The sequence below is a fragment of the Leucoraja erinacea genome, chromosome 29 (assembly GCF_028641065.1).
Source record: "Leucoraja erinacea ecotype New England chromosome 29, Leri_hhj_1, whole genome shotgun sequence".
Taxonomy (NCBI): Eukaryota; Metazoa; Chordata; class Chondrichthyes; order Rajiformes; family Rajidae; genus Leucoraja; species Leucoraja erinaceus.
This window is the reverse complement of record NC_073405.1, coordinates 14035848-14059735: the sequence shown is the minus strand read 5'-3', so window position 1 is coordinate 14059735 and position 23888 is coordinate 14035848. Positions and strand designations below refer to the sequence as shown.

The following is a 23888-nucleotide window of genomic DNA, read 5'->3' as shown; positions in this document are numbered from 1 at the left end:
CTTCTTCAGACTGATGTGGGGGGGTGGGGTGGGGTGGGAAGAAGAAAGGAAGAGGCGGAGACAGTAGGCTGTGGGAGAGCTGGGAAGGAGGGAGAAATCAAGGACTATCTGAAATTGGAGAAGTCAATGTTCATACCACTAAGGTGAAAACTATCCAAGCGAAATATGAGGTGTCGCTCCTCCAATTTCCGGTGGGACTCACTCTGGCCATGGAAGAAGCCCAGGCCAGAAAGGTCAGATTCGAAATGGGAGGGGGAGTTGAAGTGCTGAGCCACCAGGAGATCAGATTGGATAATGCAAACTGAGTGGAGATATTGGGCGAAGCTATTGCAAGCATGTGCTTGGTCTCACCGATGTAGAGCAGTTGACACCTACAACAGCAGATGCAATAGATGAGGTTGGGACTCCAGTGAATTTTATTCAAAGGAACGCGGGCATCATTAATACTTAGTAAGAACACAATTACATTTTCTGAGGAATGTGGATCGATGTACTGATGACACATTGTATAACCACATGTTAACTACTGGCTGTTAACAAGTGCTAACAGTGGTAGTTAACAAATCGTTTTCATCTCATGGCCAGTGCAGCGGGTGACACTTAACGATTATCCATGGTTGTTTTTTAAAAACTTCGTATTTAACAACACAATGTTTTAAAAAGAAAATCCGTATTTAACAACGCTAATTCGTATTTCCGTATTTGTATTGCATTTCCGTATGAAATACGGAAATTTAGCGCGGGTCCCAATTGGGAGCAATTGGTCCAATTGGTTTAAGGCCGGCCCTGACCTCTGCCTCATCTGGAAAGACTGCTGGCTCCTTGGACGGAGTCGAGGGGGGAGGTAAAGCGACAAGTGTCGCATTTCCTGCGGTTGCAAGGGAAAGTACCAGGGGAGAGGATGGTTTGGGTGGAAAGGGACGAATTGACCCGGGAGTTTCCGCGGAAAGCCGAAAGGGGAGAAGATGGGAAGATGTGGCCAGTGGTGGGATCCCGTTGGAGGAGGCGAAAATGTTGGAGGATTATTTGTTGTATGTGACGGCTGGTTGGGTGGAAGGTGAGGACAAGGGGGACTCTGTCCTTGTTGCCAGTGGGGGGATGGGGAGTGAGAGCGGAGCTACGGAATATAGAGGAGACCCTGGTGAGAGCCTCATCTATAGTCGAAGAGGGGAACCTCCGTTCCCTAAAGAATAGGTAGGTTATGTGTTGACAGATAATAGTTGACATTATGTGCGGCACAGACATTGTGGGCTGAAGCTCTGCTGCACAGTTCTGTGTTCTCGCCGTTGCTGCCGGATCGGGGGCTTCGGAGGCTGCACACCCGCCGGGCGACACTTGGATCCTAGAGGAGCTCCTCTGTAATCTTTGCTTGAGTACTGGTGCCGCCCACATCCCACCAAACACCCTTCTTTGCTTCCAACCTTCCGACTGCGGCGGAACCAAAGATCGGAACCCGCATCTCGGCTCCGTGACTTCGGGGGATGTGGAGCGGCGGACACTTCAGGCGGCGGCGACCAAAGATCTTTGTTGGCGACATGGAGGAGCCGGAGCTGCAGCTGCGAGTTCGTCGGGGTGAGGGGAGGGGAGAGGAGGGGAGGGGAGGGGGAGGGGAGACGAGGGGGGAGACGAGGGAGAGAGGAGGGGAGGGGGAGGGGAGGGGAGAGAGGAGGGGAGGGGAGGGAGGGGAGAGAGGAGGGGAGGGGAGGGGAGGGGAGAGAGAGAGGGGAGGGGAGAGGAGAGAGGGAGGAGGGGAGGGGGAGGGGGAGGAGGGGAGGGGAGAGGAGGGGAGGGGAGGAGGGGAGGGAGGGGAGGGGAGGAGGGGAGGGAGAGGGGGGGGGAGAGGAGGGGGAGGAGGGGGAGGAGGGGGGGGAGAGGGAGGGAGGAGGGAGGAGGGGAGGGGAGGAGGGGAGGAGAGGGAGGAGGAGGGGAGGGGAGGGGAGGGGAGGGGGAGAGGAGAGGAGACGAGGGAGGGAGGGGAGGGAGAGGGAGGGGGAGAGGAGGGGAGATGAGGGGAGGGGAGGGGCCGGGCCGAGGAACCAGGAGAACCCCCCCCCCTTCGTCTCTCTCCCCGCCGAGGCCTCCTCCTCTTCCAACCGCTGTCATTCTCCCCACCCACCCCCCGAACCACCCCGGGTCTAAATCCCTGTTATTATCAGTTACAGATAAGTTCACGGAGAGCATGTACTTTCTGGCCAACGAACCATCGGTGGCTCTTTACCGTCTCCAGGAGCACGTCCGGCGATCCCTCCCCGAGCTGGTGCAGCACAAGGTGAGGGGACTGAGCGCTGCCGAATCCTTGGCTTCAGTGTAACCTTACTTTTGCCGATCCTGTCAGAAACGACCACACCCGCTCCTCTCCACCCTTCCTTGCCAATGCCACCCCCACCTCACTCCTGATTACCTCTATTTCTCGTCTTCATTTCTCTTCCTCATTACCACTTCCTCGTTCCAGATCTACACAGGCCTTCAACTATTTATACACCCACTGTGGAGGATGAACCCAAACCAAACCTGGCAGGCTGGGCAAGTGGGCTGAGGGATGGCAAATGCAGTTTAATTTAAATGTCTCAGGTCTTGCATTTTGGGAAGTCAAATGAGGTCAGGACCTCGCACTGAATGGCAGGGCCCTGAGGAGCGTTGTGGAGCAGAGGGATCTTGGGGAACAAGCATATAGCTCCCTGAAAATGCCACCTCAGATTGACAGGGTAGTGAAGGAGGCCTTTGGCATACTGGTATTATCATTAAGGGGATTGAGTATAAACTTTAGGGCGTCATGTCACATTTGTACAACACGCTAGTGAGGTCATGCTTGGAATATTGTGTACAGTTTTGGGCACTGAAAAATATGTCATATTGTTAGAAGAAAATGTGCAGGGAAGATTTACAAGCATGTTGCCAGGACTCGTGGGCTTGAACTACAGGAAGAGGTTGGTCAGACTAACTTTTTATTCCTTGGAGCATCGGAGACCTCGGGGTATTCTTAGAGACGTGTATAAACTCATGAGGGACAAAGGTAAGTTGAATGCAGTCTTCTTCCAGGGAAGGGATATCAAAAAAGACATGTCATAGGTTTGTGATTGGAGAATGATTTAAAAGGAACCTGGGGCAACTTCTTTGCACAGAGGGTGGTGGGTATATGTATTGAGCTGCCAGAGGAAATAGTTGAGGCAAGTACATGAACAACATTTAAAATGTATTTGGAAATGTGGAGTGAGGTATGAGCTTAAAATGAACAAATGGGACAAGCTGAGATAAGGCATCTTGGTCAGCATGGATAACTTGAGCCAAAGGGCCTGTCTCCCATCTGTGACATTATGACTAATTGCCTGCAACCAAATGAACACATTGACTTGCTTGCATGCACACTGGGGTGTGTCCATGCAAGCAAGAGTGTGTGCATGGACACACCCCAGTGTGCATGCATGCATGTACTGGCATACACAAAGAAGAAGGACCTGATTTATGGGCATGAGGAACCTCAGTCCGTTACTGACCAGTCAGACCAAAGGAAGGATTTCTTGGCCCTGAAGTGAAAGCTGTCCAGTTAATCAGTGTTTTGCGACCTTGTATTTTGTTTCCTCTGCAGACAGACATGCAAGGCGTGGAAGAACAATGCCAAGGAGCGATATATACTGTGGAGTATGCCTGCAGGTGAGGCCTGGAGGGAGGGAGGGTATACGGTATTGTAAACATGCTGTATGCCAGGCACCCTCTGGAGCAAGGTCTGTGTGCATCACACAAATGAATGCAGGAGGTGCGTTTGGAAGAGAAGATATAATCTTGGCTCCTTCTCGAAAGACAAGAGAAACGAGGAATGGTTGCAAGTACTGGGTCGCCATCTGTTGGGAGTTTAGAATGAGAGGTTGTTTGAAACAAAAATTCTTGAGGGATTTTGATCGAGTGTGGTCACTGCTTAAAAATAACAGATTGCCCATTCAAGGTGAATCTTTGTGAAGGGCACACAATGAGGGTTCAAACGGATGCAGATCCATTATCTCAGATCTGGCAAATGGAGTATTTAATGAAAAAATGTGAAATTGTTCATTCTAGCAGGAAATATAGATTAACAAAAGCATTATTTCCAAAGCATTATTTCCAAATGGTGAGACGGCAGAGTTTGAATATGTAGAGGGATGTGGGACTCCTTGACTTGCAGAAGGCTGGTAGACTGGTGTGTCATGTATTTAGCAAGTCCAATGACATGTTAATGTTTATTGTCAGGTGAATACAATGGGAAGATAGTGAGATAATGCTCCAGTGATACAAGATAAAGTGAGGTTTGGAGTGTTGCTTACCGTCTTGGTTTCCTCATTTAAGAAAAGATGCTGGATGTATACTCTACATACAACAAAGAAGGAAGGCATACAATGATCAGGCCTCAGGATGAATGCCCAAAGCAAATGGGGTTGGATATTGAGCCAAGCCCTACATTGCCCCATCCACACTCCCTGGAGTGGGTGCCACTGGTTAGACGCACGGTTAAACCCTCAATGCATGTTACAAAATTGGCAACAGACTAGTGTGTCACAATTCCATGTTGCCACCAGCTGTACGGGGTTCCATGTCACCCTTTCTATTTGTCAGCGATAATCGATGCTGTGTGTTGTGCTTCCTGAACCTGTAACGGCCTCCATGTTTTACATTCTTTTATGTGGAGGACAGGAGACTTGCCTCAGTCACTGTTGCTTGTGCTGGATATTCTTCCTTGCGATGTGATCTTAACTTTTACCCTTAACTTGTAATCCTTTCGCCTCGTGCAGTGCGGTGAAGAGCATGTCTAACAGTGCAGCCTACTTCAAAAACATCGAGGGGTTGCTCCGACAAGCCATCAGCATCAAGGACCAGATGAGCTCTTTGCAGAGCCGCAGGTACTGCGAGGGCCTTAGGTTCTGCTTGGTGTGCCCACCCTCCCTTCCCCGCCCCGCCTCACCCCATTCCTGTGGTTTGAGTTCACTCATTGTGCTCGGGTGATGTTGGGGGAGCCATTAAAAACAGCACATCAGGCCTGTCCCGTCCTTGCAGGGAGGTTAGACTTGCCATTGGAAATGCCCGCCTGTGAACATGACCACTTTGTCTCAGAAATTCAGTTCATGGTGCTAGCTGGTCTTATTGCAACTTAACGGTGGAAATAGGAAAATCGAATGGATACGTTCACTGCAATTCATTTGGTTCTGTTGTGGCCAAAGTCCTTTGTGAGACTTGGCACGGGGTATGGATGGGTGGTTGATGCTGGATGGAGAGCGTATGGCCCCCATAAGTCCTCCCACATTCAGCGCCTCCTGCTGCTGTTTCCCCGCCATGAGTGGTCGCAGGATGGCATTCCCACCCATCTGTCGGGCTGCTACATTTTGCCCAAACGTAATGGGAAGGGTGTTGCCGTGGCGATTTGCTCTAGCTGCGCCTTCCTATCAATATCGACTAAAAATGAGTGAGTTCCAGACGTGAATGTACTTCTCAGGAGGGGTGGAGAATTCATTTGATTTTCAATGAGGGATAAAGAAATGCCAGATTCAAATATAATGAATGGTGATGTGCTGATTTAATGAAACCCCCGGGGGGAGTGTTTAGTTTGATATTTGAATTTTGGTATTTTTCTTGTACCTGTGTTCTAGTTCTGTTGAGTACTGAGTGTCCATTGCAACAGAATTTGGCAGTCTTTTCATGTGTGTGTTGACATCTGCATTCTCCATGACATCATCTTCCTCTACCCCATATCCACACAACTGCTTGAGCACAGTCATACAGCACGGAAACAGGCCGTTCAGCCCATTACACCCATGCTGACCATCGTACCCAACCACACTAATCCCATTGACTAGCATTTGATCTGCAGCCTCTCATGTTTTGGTGACCACGGCACCACCTACCTCCATCAAGAATCAAAATAGTGAAGAGTATTTTATCGTCATATGAACCAAAACGGAACAAGAAATTCTTAATTGCAACAGCAAACTAGGTTTGTTAACGCAGTACTGATAATATAATAAACAAACATTAAAAAAAATTCAAGAAAACAAAACAAGCTATTCAAGCTATATAGCTACGCTGGGACTCTGAATAAATGAAGCTAGGGCTCAGGCGGAAGGGCATGAAGTTGAGGGCCAGCTGTCAGTCGGGACACCAGCTGAAAGCTCACTCTTAAAGAGACAAGACTGCAGAGGCTGGAGGAACTCAGCAGGTCAGGTAGCATCTGTAGAGAAAATGAGTAGGTGATATTTTGTGTGGGGTCCTTCCTTCAGGCTGATCTGAAGAAGGTTCATGACCTGAAATATCATCTGTCCATTCCCTCCACAGATACTGACTTTCTCCAGTACATTGTTTTTTTTTGCTGAAAGCCTTCCCATTCTGTGCATGATGGAAACTCCTCTGTTTGGCAGCTCTAGGAAACTCTTCCCCAAAGCCACCTTTACATGTTGAAAACCACACATGCCATATGTTAGGTCTTGCACAACTGGTACACTGGATCTCGAGTGGTGGGATCCAAGGGAAATTATTCAATGCCAATGGTTATGGTCTTGCTGCATGTCCATTGCCTGTTCTCAGGCCGACTCGTTGGACACATATTGCAGAGTCAATCCCTTGCTCCACTGTTGTTATGAACCCTCAGTACTCCACAGTTTACGTTGCATTTTTCCATCTTATATTTTTCTTCACCCATCGCTGCATGCAGCTTTAGTGATGTGCGTGTCTGTTACAGTTCCGTTGTTACACAGGCAGTTCCTGAACTTCCCTCCTTCTCTTCTTCCTGAGTGCAGAGCCAAGCGTGCACCCCTCCCTTTCCAGGTTAGTATTGCTGATACCAGGAGCACAAGCTGGCCTGGTGCCAAAGCAGCCTTGATCGCTGCTAAGTCATGAATAATACTTTGACTCATGCAGATCTCCCACCTTACCGCCTATCTTGAACAATCTCTTAAATTATTTCAATTACTGTGGGTGCAGGTCATATATTACTTTAATGACATATATCGAATTGAAATTGATAAAATTGCGAATTAGTAGCTTCTGTGAGCCTAAAGCAGCCAGTGAAATTGACCTTGAGATGGGACGGTCTGCATGTGTGCCAAGCAATACATCTTTCTCCTTTTACAGGCCGTTCAGTTGGAGCAGCAAGAGTGTGGGGTTTGGGTGACAAGCAGGTCCTCCGAGCAATGGAGAGGCCAGGTCTCTGCTAATCTCCACTGAAGAGCTGTGGCGAAGTGCTGAGAATCTCGGCATGAGAGGGAAGGAAGAGTGAAACATAAAGGTTGTCACAGGGTGTTGTGGGAAACCAGGGACAAATGTGCTGCATCTCTGTAAGAGAGATTTGTGTCATCATGAGCCACGAATGAGGTACTGGGTGGCTAATATTGTGCCTTTATTAAAGAATAGTTGTGAAAAAAGTCAGGGAACTAAAGGCTGCTGAGCCTAACATAAGTGGTGGACAAGTTCCTTGAAGAGATTCTTAGAGGCAGGATCTATCTTCATTTGGAAAGGCAAGGACAGATTTGGGATAGTCTCCACGGCTTTACATATGGGAAAACATGGCCAAGGGCATTGATGAGGGTCGGGCGATAGACATTGTCTTCACGGACTTTAGCAAGACCTTTGACAAGGATTTGCATGGTAGGCTGGTCTGCAAGGTTGGATCAAATGGCATCCAGGATGAGTTACCCAGTTGGATACAAAATTGGTCTTGTGGTAGGAGGCAGAGGGTGGTATTTGTTGGGTTGTATTTCAAATTTGATGCCTGTGACCAGTGGTGTGCTTCAGGGATCAGTGTGCAGTGGTGCTTGTCTACCTACAACGGTGGTGTTTGTCATCTAATTTAACGATTTGGATCAGATTGTAGTTGCCCTGTTCAAGTTTGTGGATAATACCACAATTAGTGGTAGTGTACCATGAGGAAGTTTGTCTAAGATTACCGCAACTGAGATCAACTGGGAAAGTGGGCCAAGGAATGGCAGATGGAATTTAACCTAGTAGACAAGTGTGAAGTGTTGCATTTTGGGAAATTAAACCAGGGCATGACTTGCACAGTAAATACAGGCCCCTTGTGTGTGTCATAAAACAGAGAGACTTTGTGATACTGATACATCAGTCAAAGGTAGACAGAGTTGTGAGGAAAGTGTTTAATATGCTTTCCTTCATCAACAAGGGCACTGAGACAAAAGTTGGGACATCATGTTAAAAGTGCACAAGATGATGCTGAAACCACACTTGGAGTATTGTGTGCAGTTCAGGTCACATCCTTGCCCATTCAGACAGCCTGACATATCTCCCCGAAGCCTTTCTACATCGGTCTCGCCTCCCACACAAGAGATTATTAAATAACGTTGGAGATGTGCAGTGTGGAGTTACTTCTGGGTAATGGATAGGAACAGTATCATTAGCATTCTTAAATATATATTACCTGATATCCTTATCCCAAAGCATTTTAATACACATTGGGAGCCATCACCGACGCCCACAGTGCCCACCAGTCCTATACAGAACAAAGAATAATGGCGGGGAAGTGGGATGCGAGGAGCAGAAAGTTAAATTGTGTATGTGCATAATTTTTTGATCGGGCATTAGTTACCTTGGTGTTTCTTTTGATCACCACAGGAAGTGATGCAAAGAATGTCCTGAGCTTGGGTTGGAGAATAAGTCGCACGAGCATCAGGCTTGTCTTCAAGGGCCAGGTGAGCGAGAGGCGGTGTACTGTTCTCCTTCAGTCTCCAACACCCCTTCCCGTCAGTGAGCAGGATCGCGGCTTTGTGTCCCTCACTGAGTTGCAATGTCCCACTCAGCCGACCATTATCCAATCACTGTCACTGTGGAGAGCATCCCTTACATAATCCTTCCCCTCATCTACTCTAGGGGTGCCGAGGGTAGACTTCTGTTCAACTAAAGTGTTAAATTCCAACCTCAACTTGACCCAGTGAGAATAATTATATCTTTTTCCATAGGAGCTGTACCCTTTCATACCTCTAGTTTCCCTCTCCCATGACTCTCAGTCTGACGAAAGGGTCTCAACCAAAAATGTCACCTATTCCTTTTCTCCAGAGATGCTGCCTGACCCGCTGAGTTACTCCCACATTTTGTGTCTATCTTTGGTGTAAACCAGCATCTGCAATTCTTTCCGACACAAATCGTTTTCCATACCTGACCCAGGATATTTCACAGAAAAGCAGGGAAAAATTGAAAGCATATTGTGGTGATGGAGGATGTGCAGATATTCGATAAAATATTGAGCTCATACCCGAACCACCTCTCAACATGTACACCTATAGGAGTGCCATGATTCATAAGTGATAGGTGCAGAATTAGGCCATTCGGCCCATCAAGTCTGCCATTCAATCATGGCCGATCTATCTTGCCCCCCCCACCCAATCCTATTCTCCTGCCTTCTAACCATAACCTCTGACACCTGTACTATTCAAATGATATGTGACTGGGCTGAGGCTGGGCAGCAATGCTTGAACCCAGACAACCACGCAGATAAATATCAACTGAAAGGACCCAATTCCATATTTGTGGCTTTTACTGTGGAAGTTCCCTCACTAACTGTATCCGAGCAAAAGAGAGAGAGAGAGAGCAAACGTGTTTAGGATGTTGAGAGAATCAAGGGATACAAAGATATGCCTGGAGGACGGAGTAGCCATGGTCTCATTGAATGACAGAGGAGGCAAGAGGGGCTGAATGGCTTCCTCCTGTGTTTCTTTATATGATGGCTTGCTTGTTGCTTTGACTCCAAACCTATTTTTAGTGAACTGGTGCTGGGGTGTTTGGTTGGTTGGTCTCAGCAACTGAGGGATGGACTGAGGCCTGGGTGAAATCATCCCTGGACCTTCTTCTTAACATTCATTTATTTGTGAATCAAGCTCGCAGTTTAACACAACATTGTAAGTAACTTTTAATGAGAAAGATTGTATTCAAAGGCACACAACCTTTACAGTGTAGTAAAGGCACAATTTAAAACAGAACTCTTTCCTAAAGGTAGAAAATGTTAGAAATGTTGGTTATTTTTTTTTCTATTTATTTCCTGGCTTCCCTTTGCTGTCTTTGTCTTCCTTCTCCTCCTGATCACGACTGACCCCAATTCATCTCACATCCCTCTTCGCCACTCGCTGTTTCTTCCTCAGTCCTAGGGTAAAGGCGGCTTTTGGTTATGGTCTAGCTTTGATGCAGACAAAATTAATTCTCCCGGTTGAAGTATTGGTGGGCAAGAGGTCAGGAAGCGAGAGTGAGCCTGTGCTGGGGGCAGGATCGGTGTCAATGTTGCTTCCATTGTGCTGACGATATAGGGCTCAGACCAGCGTCGAGTCCCTCCTGCAAACAGTCCCCTTGCGTGCCAGCACCCGCCTCATTTCGTGGGAGACTCCGTCCCAGGATCCGGCGGGGGGCAAGGTGCGGGCAGCGGGGAGAGTGCGGGCAGCATGCTGAGCCCGGGATCGCCCATACCCATTGCGGCTGGCCGAAGTAGCCACGTAGAAGGCCTTTTGCTCCCGGTATCGCTCGTAGGCTGTCTCCTTGTGGAAGGCAGGCATGCGCGATGAGTCCTCTTCCTCTGCCTGGTCCAAACGCTCGGGATCCAGGTACCTGCCTCGAGAGGGGCAGCTGTTCTCGAAGAGGGTGGCAGCATGCTCGGGACCACCCTGCCCGTCCACTCGGCAAGCCTTCACCAGCGCATGCACCACAATGGTGGCTGCTGCCAGCGCTCCAGCACCAAGGACACTGGCACTTGCTATCGCACTCTCCTTCTCAAACTCCAGCAGCACGTGGATGCAGAGAGCTGACGGGGGAAGCAAACAATCTCCACATGTAGTGCACAGAGGCAAAGGAAACACAGCACGACACACTAGCACTGGAGTTCACATTTGACACGTGTTAAACTTTCCCGGGTTCATTCATCAACACTTGAGAATAAACGATCCTGTCCAACACTCCCAATAAAGCTCCCCTTATATTATCCCATTGCACACTCCCAGGTCAGGGACAGAATAGGATGGACATGGAGTAAAGCTCCCTCTGCACTGTCCCATCGCACACTCCCAGGGCAGGGGGACAGTTTGGCTCCAGTATAGGGGACTCTCCAGGGCAAGGAGAGCATGGGTTAGACATAAGAGTAAAGCTTCCTCTAAGTCCCATCACGTCCAGGGCAGGTACACAGTAAAGCTCCCCCACTCTGTCCCATCACACGCTCCCAGGCAAAACACAGGGATTAGTCGGAGTAAAACTCCTTTTGCATGTCACAGCAATCTCCCTCACGGAAAATGAAGCCCTCTCCATCTGCAACATAATATTCACAAATAATGGGTAAGCTGTGGCGTATTTGTTGTCAGCGTATATTGTGATGCCAAGTTCCCCCTGACAAAAACAATTCCTGGAGCTGGTGTTATATTTTGGAGTTGATGTCAAGTCTGAGAATGCCCACAGATGATGGGAAATGCTGGCACTTTGTTGGTGACCCAAGAGCTCTATCTTTGTGGGTAGAAGAGGAGCATTGGGGGTGGGATGCTGTCTGACTCAAGATACGTGGCAGGGCCAACCTGACGTTCTGTACTGGCCATCCACTTCCCCGATGAGGATGGGTCTTGCAATGCAAGACAGGTCTCTGGTAACAACAATCGAGGGTGGGGTTGTTTTGTGGCAGACGCAATTTAGGGCTGTGCGCCTGGAAGAGAGGGGTTGGAGGTGAGGGGCCGAGTGATGTGAGGGAAGGAGCCTCCAGCATGCAATAGGAGCTGACGGGTTTGTTGCACAACCCTTATGCCCATCAGACCCTTGTTATTTAGCATTATCGGTGTTTTCCGATGAAGGTGGTTGAAGGTATTTAATGAGTGGAAAGGCAAACTGCTTGCTCTTTTGGAGGAGGAAGAAGAGGCATCTAGAACAAAGAGGCGAATCGCAGTCATAGAGACATAGTCCCTTGGCCCATCAACCACCCATTTACTCTGATCCTACACATCCCAATGTTTTATTATTAAGGGGGTGATGTCAAGATGTGGAAATATGATATCCTGTGCTATTCCAAGGTGCTGATGAACCTGGAGATCCAAGTAAGATTTCAGCCACGACTGATCAATGTTGGGGGGTGGGATTGAGGATTATGGGAACAACATGGGTGGCTGAAGTTAAAGTGCAGATCTTGTGTGATCTAACGGTTTAGCAGATCTGGCTTGAAGGACTGAGTGGTCTATTCCTGTGCAGATGCCAGGCAGAAGAATCATTGGGCCACACACAGCGTTTTATATCATTTCTCTAGCAAAAGTTACATTGTCTGTGCTTGAAATGGAGGATTTCACTCCTGGATCCATTGAGATGATGTTCAAATAACTCTACAGCTTGGAAACAGGCCACTGATCCAACTTGTGCCCAGTGGCTTGTTGCTGCCTTTCTTAAAATAAGAATATTCGCCACCCTCCCAGTACCTCACCTCTGTCTAACAAAGGTACAACAATATCTGCCAGGGTCTCAGCAATCTCCCTGCTTCTCACATCATCCTAGGATATACCTGGTCAGACATTGGGTTCCATCCACCTTAATGCATTAAAGACTGCCAGCACCTATCCTTCATAATGTCGAAATGCTTCAGGATTCACTGCTCTCTACCCTGAAATCTATAGTGTTGCAGTGGAAGCAATCCACAGATTACAGGCTTTGAGGTCCTGCTGGTAAAAATGGCTACCTGGCTGCCCAAACACATGGTGCAGGGCCTCATGCCTTCCCCTACACATGTCGCTGGTACCACTATGGACCACAACTGCTGACTATTCGCCCTACCCCATCAAAACATCTTGCAGCCACTCTGAGACATCCTTGACCCCAGCACCAGGGAAGCAATGCACCAAACCAGAGTCTTCTATCTGCCTGCCCTTTGATAGACTCCCAACCACTCTCGTTCTCCCAGTCCTGTTCCCCTTCCCTCCGTACAGCAACACCCACTGCAGTGCCACAAGCTGTGTGTCTGGGAGGGCGGGAGACCACTCCCTTCCCCGTCTCAAACAGTCCCGAACATGGTGTATCTGTTAGGGGACCCAACCAAACATCTGCACTACTTGCCCTGACAGCCCTTCCTGGTGGACACCGATATCCCCGCTCTCTCTGCACCTGCGGGGTGACCAGCTCACTAAACGTCCCGTCCACTACACTTTCCATATCCCGACTGCTCCACATGCAGTCCATCGGCAGCTCCCATCGCTCCGTGCAATCCATCAAGAGCTGCGTCTGCATACATCCCTCGCCCGGATTATGGACTTGTGTCTTGTAGCTAACAGGCAGCAGAGCCACTGAACTGCAAACTGCAGCTTCCTCCCTGACACACGGGTTTGTTTCCATGGTATATTGTAGTTCAGAGCAGCCTTGCTGTCTGTTACACAGAGTCAGTGAGGGGATAGGCAGATCATGGTCTCACTACACACTGGTGTAATCTACCACCTGCATGGGCACCTCAGAACTGTAGCAATTCCTGCGTATTGATGGATTGGAATGGGATCATGCTGACAATGACCATCAGTCCACGCTCTTCTGGAGCTGATTGTGGACCCAGGCTTTCCATCCGCTCTGTCGTTCAAGCATTTATCCATTCCTTATTGCAAGCTTCCATTCAATCTGCTTCCACTGCCCTCACAGGCAGCGTGTTCCATCGCACGCTGGTCTCCCCAACCCCCCTCCGGTTCCTTGGCCAGTGTTTCCATCTTCAGAAGCACTGGAGAGAGAGCTTCCAACTTGTGGAAGCAAGTTTTGATTTGTACATTAATTCCCAACGATCTGAAGAACACAAATTCAAGGTCAGTCCCCTTCCAAAGGAGAATAGACCGGTGCCCTTGTCAAGCCTGCCTTACTCTTGGCATCTGGTTAGATCAACCCAGTCCAATGCACAGTTGAATACTACTGTGACGGGGCTGAGTAAAAGGAGCAGCAATGTTCCAACTTCCTCCTACCTCCCACACCCACTGTGGCCCCTCGTGACATTAAGTTGGCCAGGCATTGCCCCATCACCAACATTTAGAACGATACATGCAGCAGAACATTCAGCCATGGGTTCTGAATGGTCTGGTGAAGCTCTCTAATGGTTCCCTAGACATGCTTTTTCCCCCAGAGCCGTGCACACTTGCCGAGTCCATCTTCCCCCACCCAGCTCGATGGCATTGAGGCCTCATGTCATAGATACATAGAAAATAGGTGCAGGAGTAGGCAATTCGGCCCTTCAAGCCTGCACCGCCATTCAATATGATCATGGCTGATCATCCAACTCAGTATCCCGTACCTGCCTTCTCTCCATACCCCCTGATCCCTTTATCCACAAGGGCCACATCTAACTCCCTCTTAAATATAGCCAATGAACTGGCCTCAACTATCTTCTGTGGCACAGAGTTCCAGAGATTCACCACTCTCTGTGTGAAAAATGTTTTTCTCATCTCAGTCCTAAAGAATTTCCCCTCTATCCTTAAGCTGTGACCCCTTGTCCTGGACTTCCCCAACATCGGGAACAATCTTCCTGCATCTAGCCTGTCCAACCCCTTAAGAATTTTGTAGGTTTCTATAAGATCCCCCCTCAATGTCATGTTGCACCTGTTGGTAGGGAGCAGGAAGCAAACCAGGGACCTCTGGCCTTTCGGGGTCAGTGGCTGACCTGGCAGGATGTTGCCCCACTGACGGTGAGTGGGGGCAACACTCTAACCCAGCAAGGCTGACGTCTGCTTTGGTTTCTCCACAGTGTTGGATGGTGTATTCAGTGAACAATGGCCGTCAAGCTCACCCCAGCCCATGCGAACCAACCGCATCAGACACTGCGAGGTTCTGAGGAGATCGGAGAGGTGACAGAGCTGGTTGTGTGTGTGTGTACGCATTTGCATATGTGTACACATGCATTTGTGTACTTGCGTATGCATGTGCGTTCCCACACGGGCACTCGGAGCTGCCCCTGGTAGAACTTGTTTCATCAGCACTTTGTGACAATGCTGAAGAGTTTATTCCACTAAAGCTGTACCACTCCTGCACTCAAGCTGTTCCTTGGTTCTCTATCCAAGACATGTTGCACACTGACGGGGCGAGAGCTCGCCTGCCCGCTGTTATCTGTGATAAAGAAGATTGTGCACAGAGGACATTTGGTCCCAGTTTCCATCAAGACCCTCCTCACGATAACTGAAAGCACAGTAAAAAAAGACTCTAGCCTCGGTGTGTGATCTCACGGCTGCACTGCTTGAAACTCCTCCTGCCTCGGGATGCGGTTTGGGCCATTCTGTGACGAGGGCTCGATCTGGCCAGTGCCTGAGAACTCTGTGTGGTTTTGGTGGGCATGCATTAACTGTGGTAAATAAATGGATAGAAAGTAGTGAGCTGGTTTGGCAAGTTTCACTGCCTTTGCGGGTGACGCATGGGGCGTTGGGGATTAAGTAATTTAGTTTTAAATTAAAGATACAGGCCCTTTGGCCCACTGAGTTCGCACCGACCAGTTATCCCTGTACACTTAACACTATCCTTTACACTAGCGAAAATTTACAATTTTTACTTAATCTGATTAGCCTACAAAACCTATACGTCTTTGGAGTGTGGGTAGATATTGGCGCACCCGGAAAATGTTCATGGGGAGGATGTACAAATGTGATGGTAATGTTGCCAAACTGGTCCGGTGATCATGGAACAAGTTCAGACCATGGTCAGTGAACCACTTCATCCCAACCCCATCTGTCTGAGCCCATGAACAGTCTGGTTTATCTTCATCTGACCTCTCATGCCCAGTGACCCATTTGGTATCCAGGGCAGTTGGAGGCGTTACTAACATCAACATCTGTGACACTCACGCCCTACGAGTGAGAGTGATCTGCTGCACACCCCATAATGGTTAACGAGAAGGTCCAGGACAGAAGCACAGCCCAGCTTCTCACTGGGAGTTTAACCTGAGAGCCTCATGCCAGCATTCCATTGCCAGATGGCAGGCAGACCACACAGCAGCATCCCACACAAAAGGCACAAGGAAATTTTCATTGGATTTGATATTGATTAGCGTCTTGTCAAATTGCACAGAAATTGGCCATTCTGTCTGTTCCAACCAAGTTGCCAAAACAAGCTAGTCCCACTTGCCTGCACCTGGCTCATATCCTTGCAAACCTTTCCTGTCCATCTACGTGCTCAAATGACTTCTGAATATGTCATTGTACCTGCCTTTACCAATTCTTCTGGCAGCTCATCCCATGTAAGCACCACCCTCTGTGTGGAAAAAGTTAGCCTTCAGGTAACTTTTGAATCTCCTCTCACCTCATATCTAAACACCCCCCACCCCCCCACGGATTAGGGGCACAAGCCCGAGTTCCGAGCCATGGCCAACAGTACAGCCAGTGTCTGCAGGAGAAGGAACTGGTGCTCCACATCTCTGTACTTACCTGCCAGGTACACGATGACGCCCAGGCAGAATGCAGTGAGAGCCAGATGTCGAGAGGATCGGCTGTTGAGGAGAAGCCAACCAGCCCTGGAGTGGAGGAGAAAATGGAAACAGTCAAAATCTAAAGACCAACGATGCTGGAGAAGTTGTTGGACCAGGCTACAGCTGTGGAGAGTCACTGATTTAACTAGAGGGTCGTCAGACCCTGTAAAAAGGGGGAAATCCAGGAACTCCTGAGTTTTCATTCCATAATCTTTTCTTTTCACATGAGTGAGCTACATAGGTTCCTGACCTTATAACGTTATTCTGTAGCCTCACGTCAATGTTGCAATCTCCTCAGCCCTTCAAACCACTTTAACTGATACGTCCGAGGACACTGGGAAGCTAAATACATTTTAGGAGCCCTGGCTGAGATTTACTTTTCGTCATTAAATACAGGCGGGTGGCTGGAGGATGGCAAATGTGCCTTTATTCAAGAGGAGCTGCAGGGTAAAGGTTGGGAACTACAGGCCAGTGAACTTAACATCTGTGGTTGGAAAGTTACTAGAGGGATAGGATATACATGCATTCAGATGGACAAGGGCTGATTAGGGATAGTCAGCATGGTTTTGACAGTTTTTTCACGAATCTGATTGAGTTCTTTGATGATGTGGCCAAAAAAGTCGATGAAAGAATGCAGAGCTGAAGACGTGTATATGGATTCCAGCAAGGCATCCGACTAGGTTCCGCTGCTCTGAAAGTTTAGATCCCAAGGGATCCAGGGAAGAGAGCTGAATGGACTTGGTTTAATGGTCGGTAACCGAGGGTGATGGCGGAAAGTTGCCTTTTGGACTGGAGATCTGTGACTGGTGGTGTGCCTCTCTCTATAACTGTTCTGTCAATGGCAGCGCTGCCGGGCTCCACTTGGAATCCTCCTCCTGAACCTCTCCATCCCTCTGTCTCAAGGAATTCTTCAAGACTTACCTTTGGTCGAAAACAAAAGTAAAGGAAAGTCAAATTATCCTGCAGTTTCTGGAAATCTAAAAACAGCAGAAAAGACTGAACAGATGGGGCAGCATCTGTGGAGAGCTTTGGTGGAGAGAGACCCGCGGTTAATGCTTCAGGTCCAAGACGCTGTCAAAGTTGAGAGACAGAGAATTAGTGAAGGTGAGAGAGAGAGAGAGATGGACAGACTGAAGGCAACATCGCGGATAGGACGTGGACCAAATAGGTTTAGTTTAGTTTAGAGACAAAGCGGAAACAGGCCCTTCGACCCATTGAGTCCACGCCGACCAATGATCCCCGTTCTTTAGCACACTACACACTCGAGGTCCAAGTTACAATTTTACCAAGCCAATTAACCTACAAATCTCTACGTGTGGGAGGAAACCGGAGATCCCGGAGAAAACTCACGCAGTTCACGGGGAGAACCTACAAACTCCGTGCAGAATCAGGGCGGAACCCGGGCTTTTGGCGCTGTAAGGCAGCAACTCTACCGCTGCGCCACTGTGCTTCTCCGTTGGCGGGCATTATACTTCCCAGTGCTGATGCAGGACCTAACCTATGGCAGGCCATGCACTAAAATTGGGAAGAGAAAAACGGAACCAAAAATCACAAATAGAGGATTGGCAGAAACAGACGGTCGTGATCCAGACATGATCTAAAGTTGGATAATTCAATGTGAGCTGTAACCTGCTGAGACAGAAGGCGATGTGTGTTCCTCCAGCTGTGGTGGGGCGGTGCAAGAAGCCACATACAGAGAGGTGAGGATGGGGGTGGGATGGCAGAGCAGGAAGAGGCGAGGTGGCTTAGAGGCAGGAAGCAGTGGGTAGTGGATGGGTAGGGGTGCCTGTGACAGGGAGGCTGATCTGTGGAGTTCCATAGTAAACATATGCGAAAGAGCACACACTTCACTGCCCTGAATTCCAGAAAAGAACCCAATCGCAATATCGAGAATGTGGTCGTTCGGAATGGGGTGAGAATAACCCATTCTCTAAATCCTCCCACTGCCGGTCGTCTCGTCTCTCCCAACCATCCTCTATCTATATCCTCCCACAGCCAGCCCTACACCCGGAGGTCCACGAACTGGGGATTATTGGGAAGAGTCAACCATATATGCTCCAGATTCCTCCACTCGGGCTCTGTGTCGACGGAGAGGGATTTGAAGAGTTAACCTGTTCTCCTGTTTCTTTTCTATGCCCTTGTTTGCCGATTGCCCTGTGGAGGGCATGGCTATGGAGTGTTTATTTGGCCACAGAAGCAGAACCTTGCCAGACAGTCTGCGCTGCGGTAACAATAACCCATTGCATCAATTCTTTACACTGTCCCTTCCGATCCCCGGTAGAAACTCGCCTCCCCTCTCCTCACTCTGCTGATCCAGCGATTCCAATTGAATTCTTTTCTGAACACAAGCCTGCGGGAAGGCAGCCACGGCCGTGAAGGGACCGAGGCAGCAAACTCTCACAGATCGCCGCCACTCTTTTGTGTGAAAGAGCCATTCAGGCGGGTGGCGGCCCCGGCCAGGCAGCTGGGGGTCGACATGTTCACTCCGTGCCGGGGAGTGGTTGAGAGAAGAAACGCTCACACAAAGACGGCAGCTCATTCAATTCCCAACTCACGCAACCGAGAGCTTTCACCCACATCGCGGTGATGATATAATCGTGTCCCCTCTGGAACAGTCACAAAGCGGCACCTTCCACCACTTGATGCCGGGAGACGAGTAGAACCCCACACTCCCCGCACCCAGGGGCCCTAAAGACAAGCCGGCTGTGGGTGGGAGTGATCATCTAGTCATTATCTCATTTCTCATGTGGGATCACCCTCTGCACACATTCAGCCCTTTCCAACAAGGGCTAGCATAGACATAATGGGCCGACGGTCCCCCGGTCCTCCGTACCTTGCTACCATCATTTACTTGGGCTGCAATCTTATCCCTGCCGTCATTAGATCCGCCCAGCACCCGTGTAGAGGTGCACTGATTCCCAAAGACTTGCATTGCTGTAGCGCCTAATGCATCGGGGTCTCAAGAAACCCCAGGCGCCTCTGAGGCGCGGCCACGGCGGTGGTGAGGGACCGGGGATGCGGGACAGCGGTCGGACAGAGAGTCACCTCGGGGAGGGCGGACCGTGCGCTCCAGTAAAATCCCGCCACAGCTGGAACATTAAATCCCCACCCCTGCTGCGGAGCCGCCCCCCCCCCCCCCCCCCCCCCCCACCCCCACCCCCCCCCCACCTCCACGCCCGGCACCGCACCTCCCTCCTCGGCATCTCACGGGAGCGCGGCGCTCTCTCGGCACCATCTACCCCATCACACCGCTCCCTCGGCACCGCTCCTAACCCCCCCGCCTCGGCGCTCCCTCGGTGTTCCGCCGGCAGGTGAATCTTGCAGCCTGACCGCGGGAGTGTTACTCCCCCCATCCCGTTTCCCCGTCCATCACCGGGTGTGGAGAGGGGACGGGACCAGTCCAGCCACGGGGCGCCACCGCTGCGTTTACCTGTCGGGGTGTGTGTGGGCGCCGCCGGGCTGCGCCGCCAGGTGCCCGAGGAGGAGAGCGAGTAGCAGGCAGCACAGGTGCAGCGATACGGAGAGTGAGGCGAGCCCGCGGACCACACAGCGCAGCAGCCGGGCGGGCGCCACGGGCACTGGGGACAAGTGCGGTCCCGGCTCCTGCAGCAGCAGAGCGGCCGGCGGCAGCGTCATGAGAGCAGCCAGGGCGGCCAGCGAGAGCAGCGCGGCCAGGCAGCGGGACGCGGCGCCCCGAGTCCCCGCCGCCCTCCCGCCAGCCCTCTGCATGTCTACGCTGCCAGACGCTCCGCCGACGCTCCAGACTTTGCCCCACTCTCACTTCCGGCGGGCCAATCACTGCCTCTCTCACTCACCTGGGGCACTCGACAAGTCCGAGACAACTCGGGTCAGCCCAGAGATGAGGTTCACGGAGCCGGGGGTTAGACCGTCCCAAATAACCTTCAGTGGGTGGGAGAGCGGAGCGCAGGGACAGGGACTGTCTCCCAGTCCGGCCAACACCTTTGAAGGGGGAGAGAGAGGTTTCTGCGCTCCGGCTCCAAAGCCCCGGTGCCAGAGATGGGGTGGATGGTCTCAAAAACAAGGAGTGATATCGACGTGGTGGGGAACGGGGATTCACGGACAGTTTCTTCCCAGCTGTAATCAGGTACCTGAATCATCCTCCCACAACCAGAGAGCAGAACTGAACTACTATCTACCTCTTTGATGGCCCCCGGGCTACCCTTGATCGGACTCCGCTGGCTTCACCTTGTACTAAATATCATTCCCTCATCATGTATCTTTTCACTGTAAACGGCTCGATTGGAATCACATATTGTCTTTCTGTTGCCTGAATAGCACGAAACAAAAGCTGTTCACTGTACCTCGGCACACGTGACAATAAACTAAACTGGGTTATGTGTGTGTATGTCGGTGGGGACGGGTTAAAGACAAATGTTCGTATTTCCAATAACGTTGAGAAATCTGTAAGGGAAGGGTAGTCGGTCATGGGAGTGATGGGTGGGCGAGCTGGACGAATAACGTGATGGGACTAAGGAGAGAACTGACCCTACGGCATGTCCCCGTCTGATGGGCCGAATGGCCTTTGGGCTGTGCATAAGGTGCGTCATTCCATGTTACCCCCATCGTGACTGATGAAGAGAGTGCGCAGAGCGTTTACCTTGGGCTTTACATTTGATTTACCAGCGAGGAACAGTCACTGTGGATAGATAGACACACGGTGCTGGAGTAACAGTGGGCCAGGCAGCATCGCCTGAGAAAATGGAGAGGCGACGTTTCAGATCGGGGCCCTTGCTCAGACGTCGCCCATCCTTTTTCATAAGTTCTAGGAACAGGATTAGACCATTCGGCCCATCGTCTACTCCGTGGTTGACCTGTCTTTCCCTCTCAACCCATTTCTCGTGCATTCCCCCCACAACCCGACACCCCTACTAATTAAGAATCTATCAATGGTACACAAAAAAGCTGGAGAAACTCAGCGGGTGCAGCACCCAAGGGTTTCGGCCCGAAACGTTGCCTATTTCCTTCGCTCCATAGATGCTGCTGCACCCGCTGAGTTCCTCCAGCTTTTTTGTGTACCTTCGATTTTCCAGCATCTGCAGTTCCTTCTTAAACACAAGAATCTATCAATCTCCAGTTCTCCAGAGATGCTGCGTGGACCGCAGTGGTTTGAGTTAACCCGTGAAATGGTGCCGAAGACCGAAATAACAGTCTGCACGGAGTGTTTTGTAATTTCCTGGTTAAATAATAGTGAGGTTTGCTGTGTCTACTCGTGATTAGATTACATTTTAAAACACTGCCACTTTATATATAGAGCGCTTGGGAGGCCAGGGACCGGCCGCGGCGCGGGGCTGCGCTGAGCGGTCCGCGATGGTAACGGAGCCAGTCTCTCCGATCCACTTTCCATTCTTGCCTCATTTGCATCGTCTCACTTTCCCAGAGTCTCCATGGCGACGTGGAAAGTATCTGCAAATGGTGGGAACTCAGTGTTCAATGATTTGCATGAACTGTAGACAGGGCGCGTTGGGATTCGTGTGCTGACCTCTCAAATACTTCAACTCCCCCAGGGCCCCGGCCTGAGTGCCGCGTTCCCTAGGCTGCCGGGGGCTGGCAGAGAACCAGCGATAGTGCCTGTGTGTGAGTGTGAGCCCAGCGCTGGGCTCGGGGCCACGCTGGCCCGTTTACCCCTCTCTCTTGCAGCCGTTCTTCACCTAAACTCAGGCAACGCTTCGCCGGGTGACCCCCGACCAGACACAAGTGGCGATGGTGCCATGCCGTAGCCCGAATAACACCGCAGCTCCGAGCAGTGGATCCTACCGCCCAGCGTGCACAGGTGTGATACAGAGCTACGGGGGGAAATCCCAGCTTGGGAATGAGTGGGATAGGTGATCACAGGTCACACATGATTACAGGTTCTCCAGATATAGTGTGAAAAAGGGTCCCGACCCTAAACATCACCCATGCATGTTCTCCAGTGATGCTGCCCAACTCACTGAGTTACATACGTTCATAGGTCGTAGGAGCAGAATTGGGCCATTCGGCCCATTCAATCGGCCCTGCCATTCAATCATTCAAACATACAATTCTTTTCCTCTCACCACCCTCTGTGTAAAAAAAACTTGCTTCGCACAACTCCCTTTAAACTTTCACTCTCGCTTTAAAGTTATGTCCTCTAGGCTTTGACATTTCCACCCTGGGCGAAAGGTTCTGACTGTCTACCCTATCTATGCCTCGCATCATTTTTATAAACTTCTACCAGATCCCTCCTCAACCTCCGACGCCACAGAGGGGGAGGGGGGGGGGGGAGGACAAATTTTTTTCAACCTCTTCCTGTCGTTAATACCCTCTGAGGTACACGAAAATGTGGAGAAACTCAGCGGGTGCAGCAGCATCTATGGAGCGAAGGAAATAGGCAACGTTTCGGGCCGAAACCCTTCTTCAGACCCTCTAATACCCGCTATTCCGGCTTTATTCAGGGGGACCTCTACTGCGCCCTCTCCCAAAACCTTCACATCCCGGTGATGTAAAGGAGCGACTAGAAATGCACACAATATTATTGCAAACGGAGCCGAACCAAAGCCCGATCGAGCTCCGAACAAGACAAGGTGAAGACACGTGAGTCTGGGGGGGGGGGGGGGGGGGGGGGGGGGGGGGGGGGGGGGGGGGGGGGGGGGGGGGGGGGGGGGGGGGGGGGGGGGGGGGGGGGGGGGGGGGGGGGGGGGGGGGGGGGGGGGGGGGTCCAATACACACTGGACTTTCACAGAGGGAACAACGTTTGTTGGCTGAGAAATGAACACATTCTGAGCAACTAGTGCTGTGTCCACGCACAAGGCAGATGGAGATTCATCTGGGGATCCGGCTCAGAATCGGCATCTTATCCACATGTGATACCACTTTCAGGGAACTGGTTAAGAAGGCTTTCCGACACATTGGCCTTCATCAGTCAGAGTATTGAGTATAGAAGATGGCAGGCCATTTTACTGTTATATAAGGCGTTGGTGACGCCACATTTAGAGTATTGTGTTCAGTTTTGGTCACAATGTTTTAGGAAAGATGTCGTTTGAAAGACTTCAGAAAAGATTTACCAGGATCCAAGGAAAGATCAACCCTTCAAGGAAAGGTCAATTCTTCCCTTTCCGCACGAACCAGCCCCTCCCCGGGCACTTTCCCTTGCAACCGCAGGAGATGCTACACTTGTTGCTTTACCTCCCCCCTCGATATCTCTCCAAGGAAAGATAGCTGAATGGATAGCAAATTGGCTTAATGGAAGGAAGCAGAGGGTGATGGTGGAAGGTTGCTTCTCGGACTGCAAGCCTGGGACTAGTGGTGGGCCTCAGGGTTCGGTGCTGGGCCCGTTACTGTTTGTCATCTACATCAATGATTTGGATGAGAACATACAGGGCAAGATTAGCAAGTTTGCTGATGATACAAAAGTGGGTGGTTTGGCAGATAGTGAAGATGGTGGTGAAAGATTGCAGCAGGATCTTGATCGATTGGCCACGTGGGCTGAGGAATGGTTGATGGAATTTAATACAGAGAAATG

The 23888-nt window shown here is 50.4% G+C and overlaps 2 protein-coding genes across 6 annotated transcripts; one reads left to right on the top strand and one right to left on the bottom strand.

Moving 5' to 3' along the window:
• Positions 1-1415: 1415 nt before the first annotated feature.
• Positions 1416-15298, top strand: borcs8 (BLOC-1 related complex subunit 8). Of its 5 annotated transcripts, none has more exons than XR_008725793.1 (7): positions 1416-1572; positions 2157-2269; positions 3587-3651; positions 4761-4868; positions 6756-6783; positions 8584-8660; positions 14681-15298. XR_008725793.1 is itself a non-coding variant. In XM_055658670.1 (6 exons), the coding sequence occupies exons 1-6, from the start codon at positions 1482-1484 to the stop codon at positions 14765-14767; spliced, it is 492 nt and encodes a 163-aa protein (XP_055514645.1). In that variant the 5' UTR covers positions 1416-1481; the 3' UTR covers positions 14768-15298. The 5 variants fall into 5 exon arrangements, 3 of the variants coding, with proteins under 3 accessions (XP_055514645.1, XP_055514647.1, XP_055514646.1); XR_008725792.1 differs by having other exon boundaries at positions 1417-1572; positions 6698-6783; positions 14681-14724; XM_055658670.1 differs by lacking the exon at positions 8584-8660.
• tmem221 (transmembrane protein 221) lies at positions 9844-20152 on the bottom strand. The gene is made up of 3 exons (XM_055658669.1): positions 19818-20152; positions 16347-16432; positions 9844-10753 (listed from the first exon to the last, which is right to left on the bottom strand). The coding sequence occupies exons 1-3, from the start codon at positions 20114-20116 to the stop codon at positions 10269-10271; spliced, it is 870 nt and encodes a 289-aa protein (XP_055514644.1). The 5' UTR covers positions 20117-20152; the 3' UTR covers positions 9844-10268.
• Between the last annotated feature and the right edge of the window lie 3736 nt (positions 20153-23888).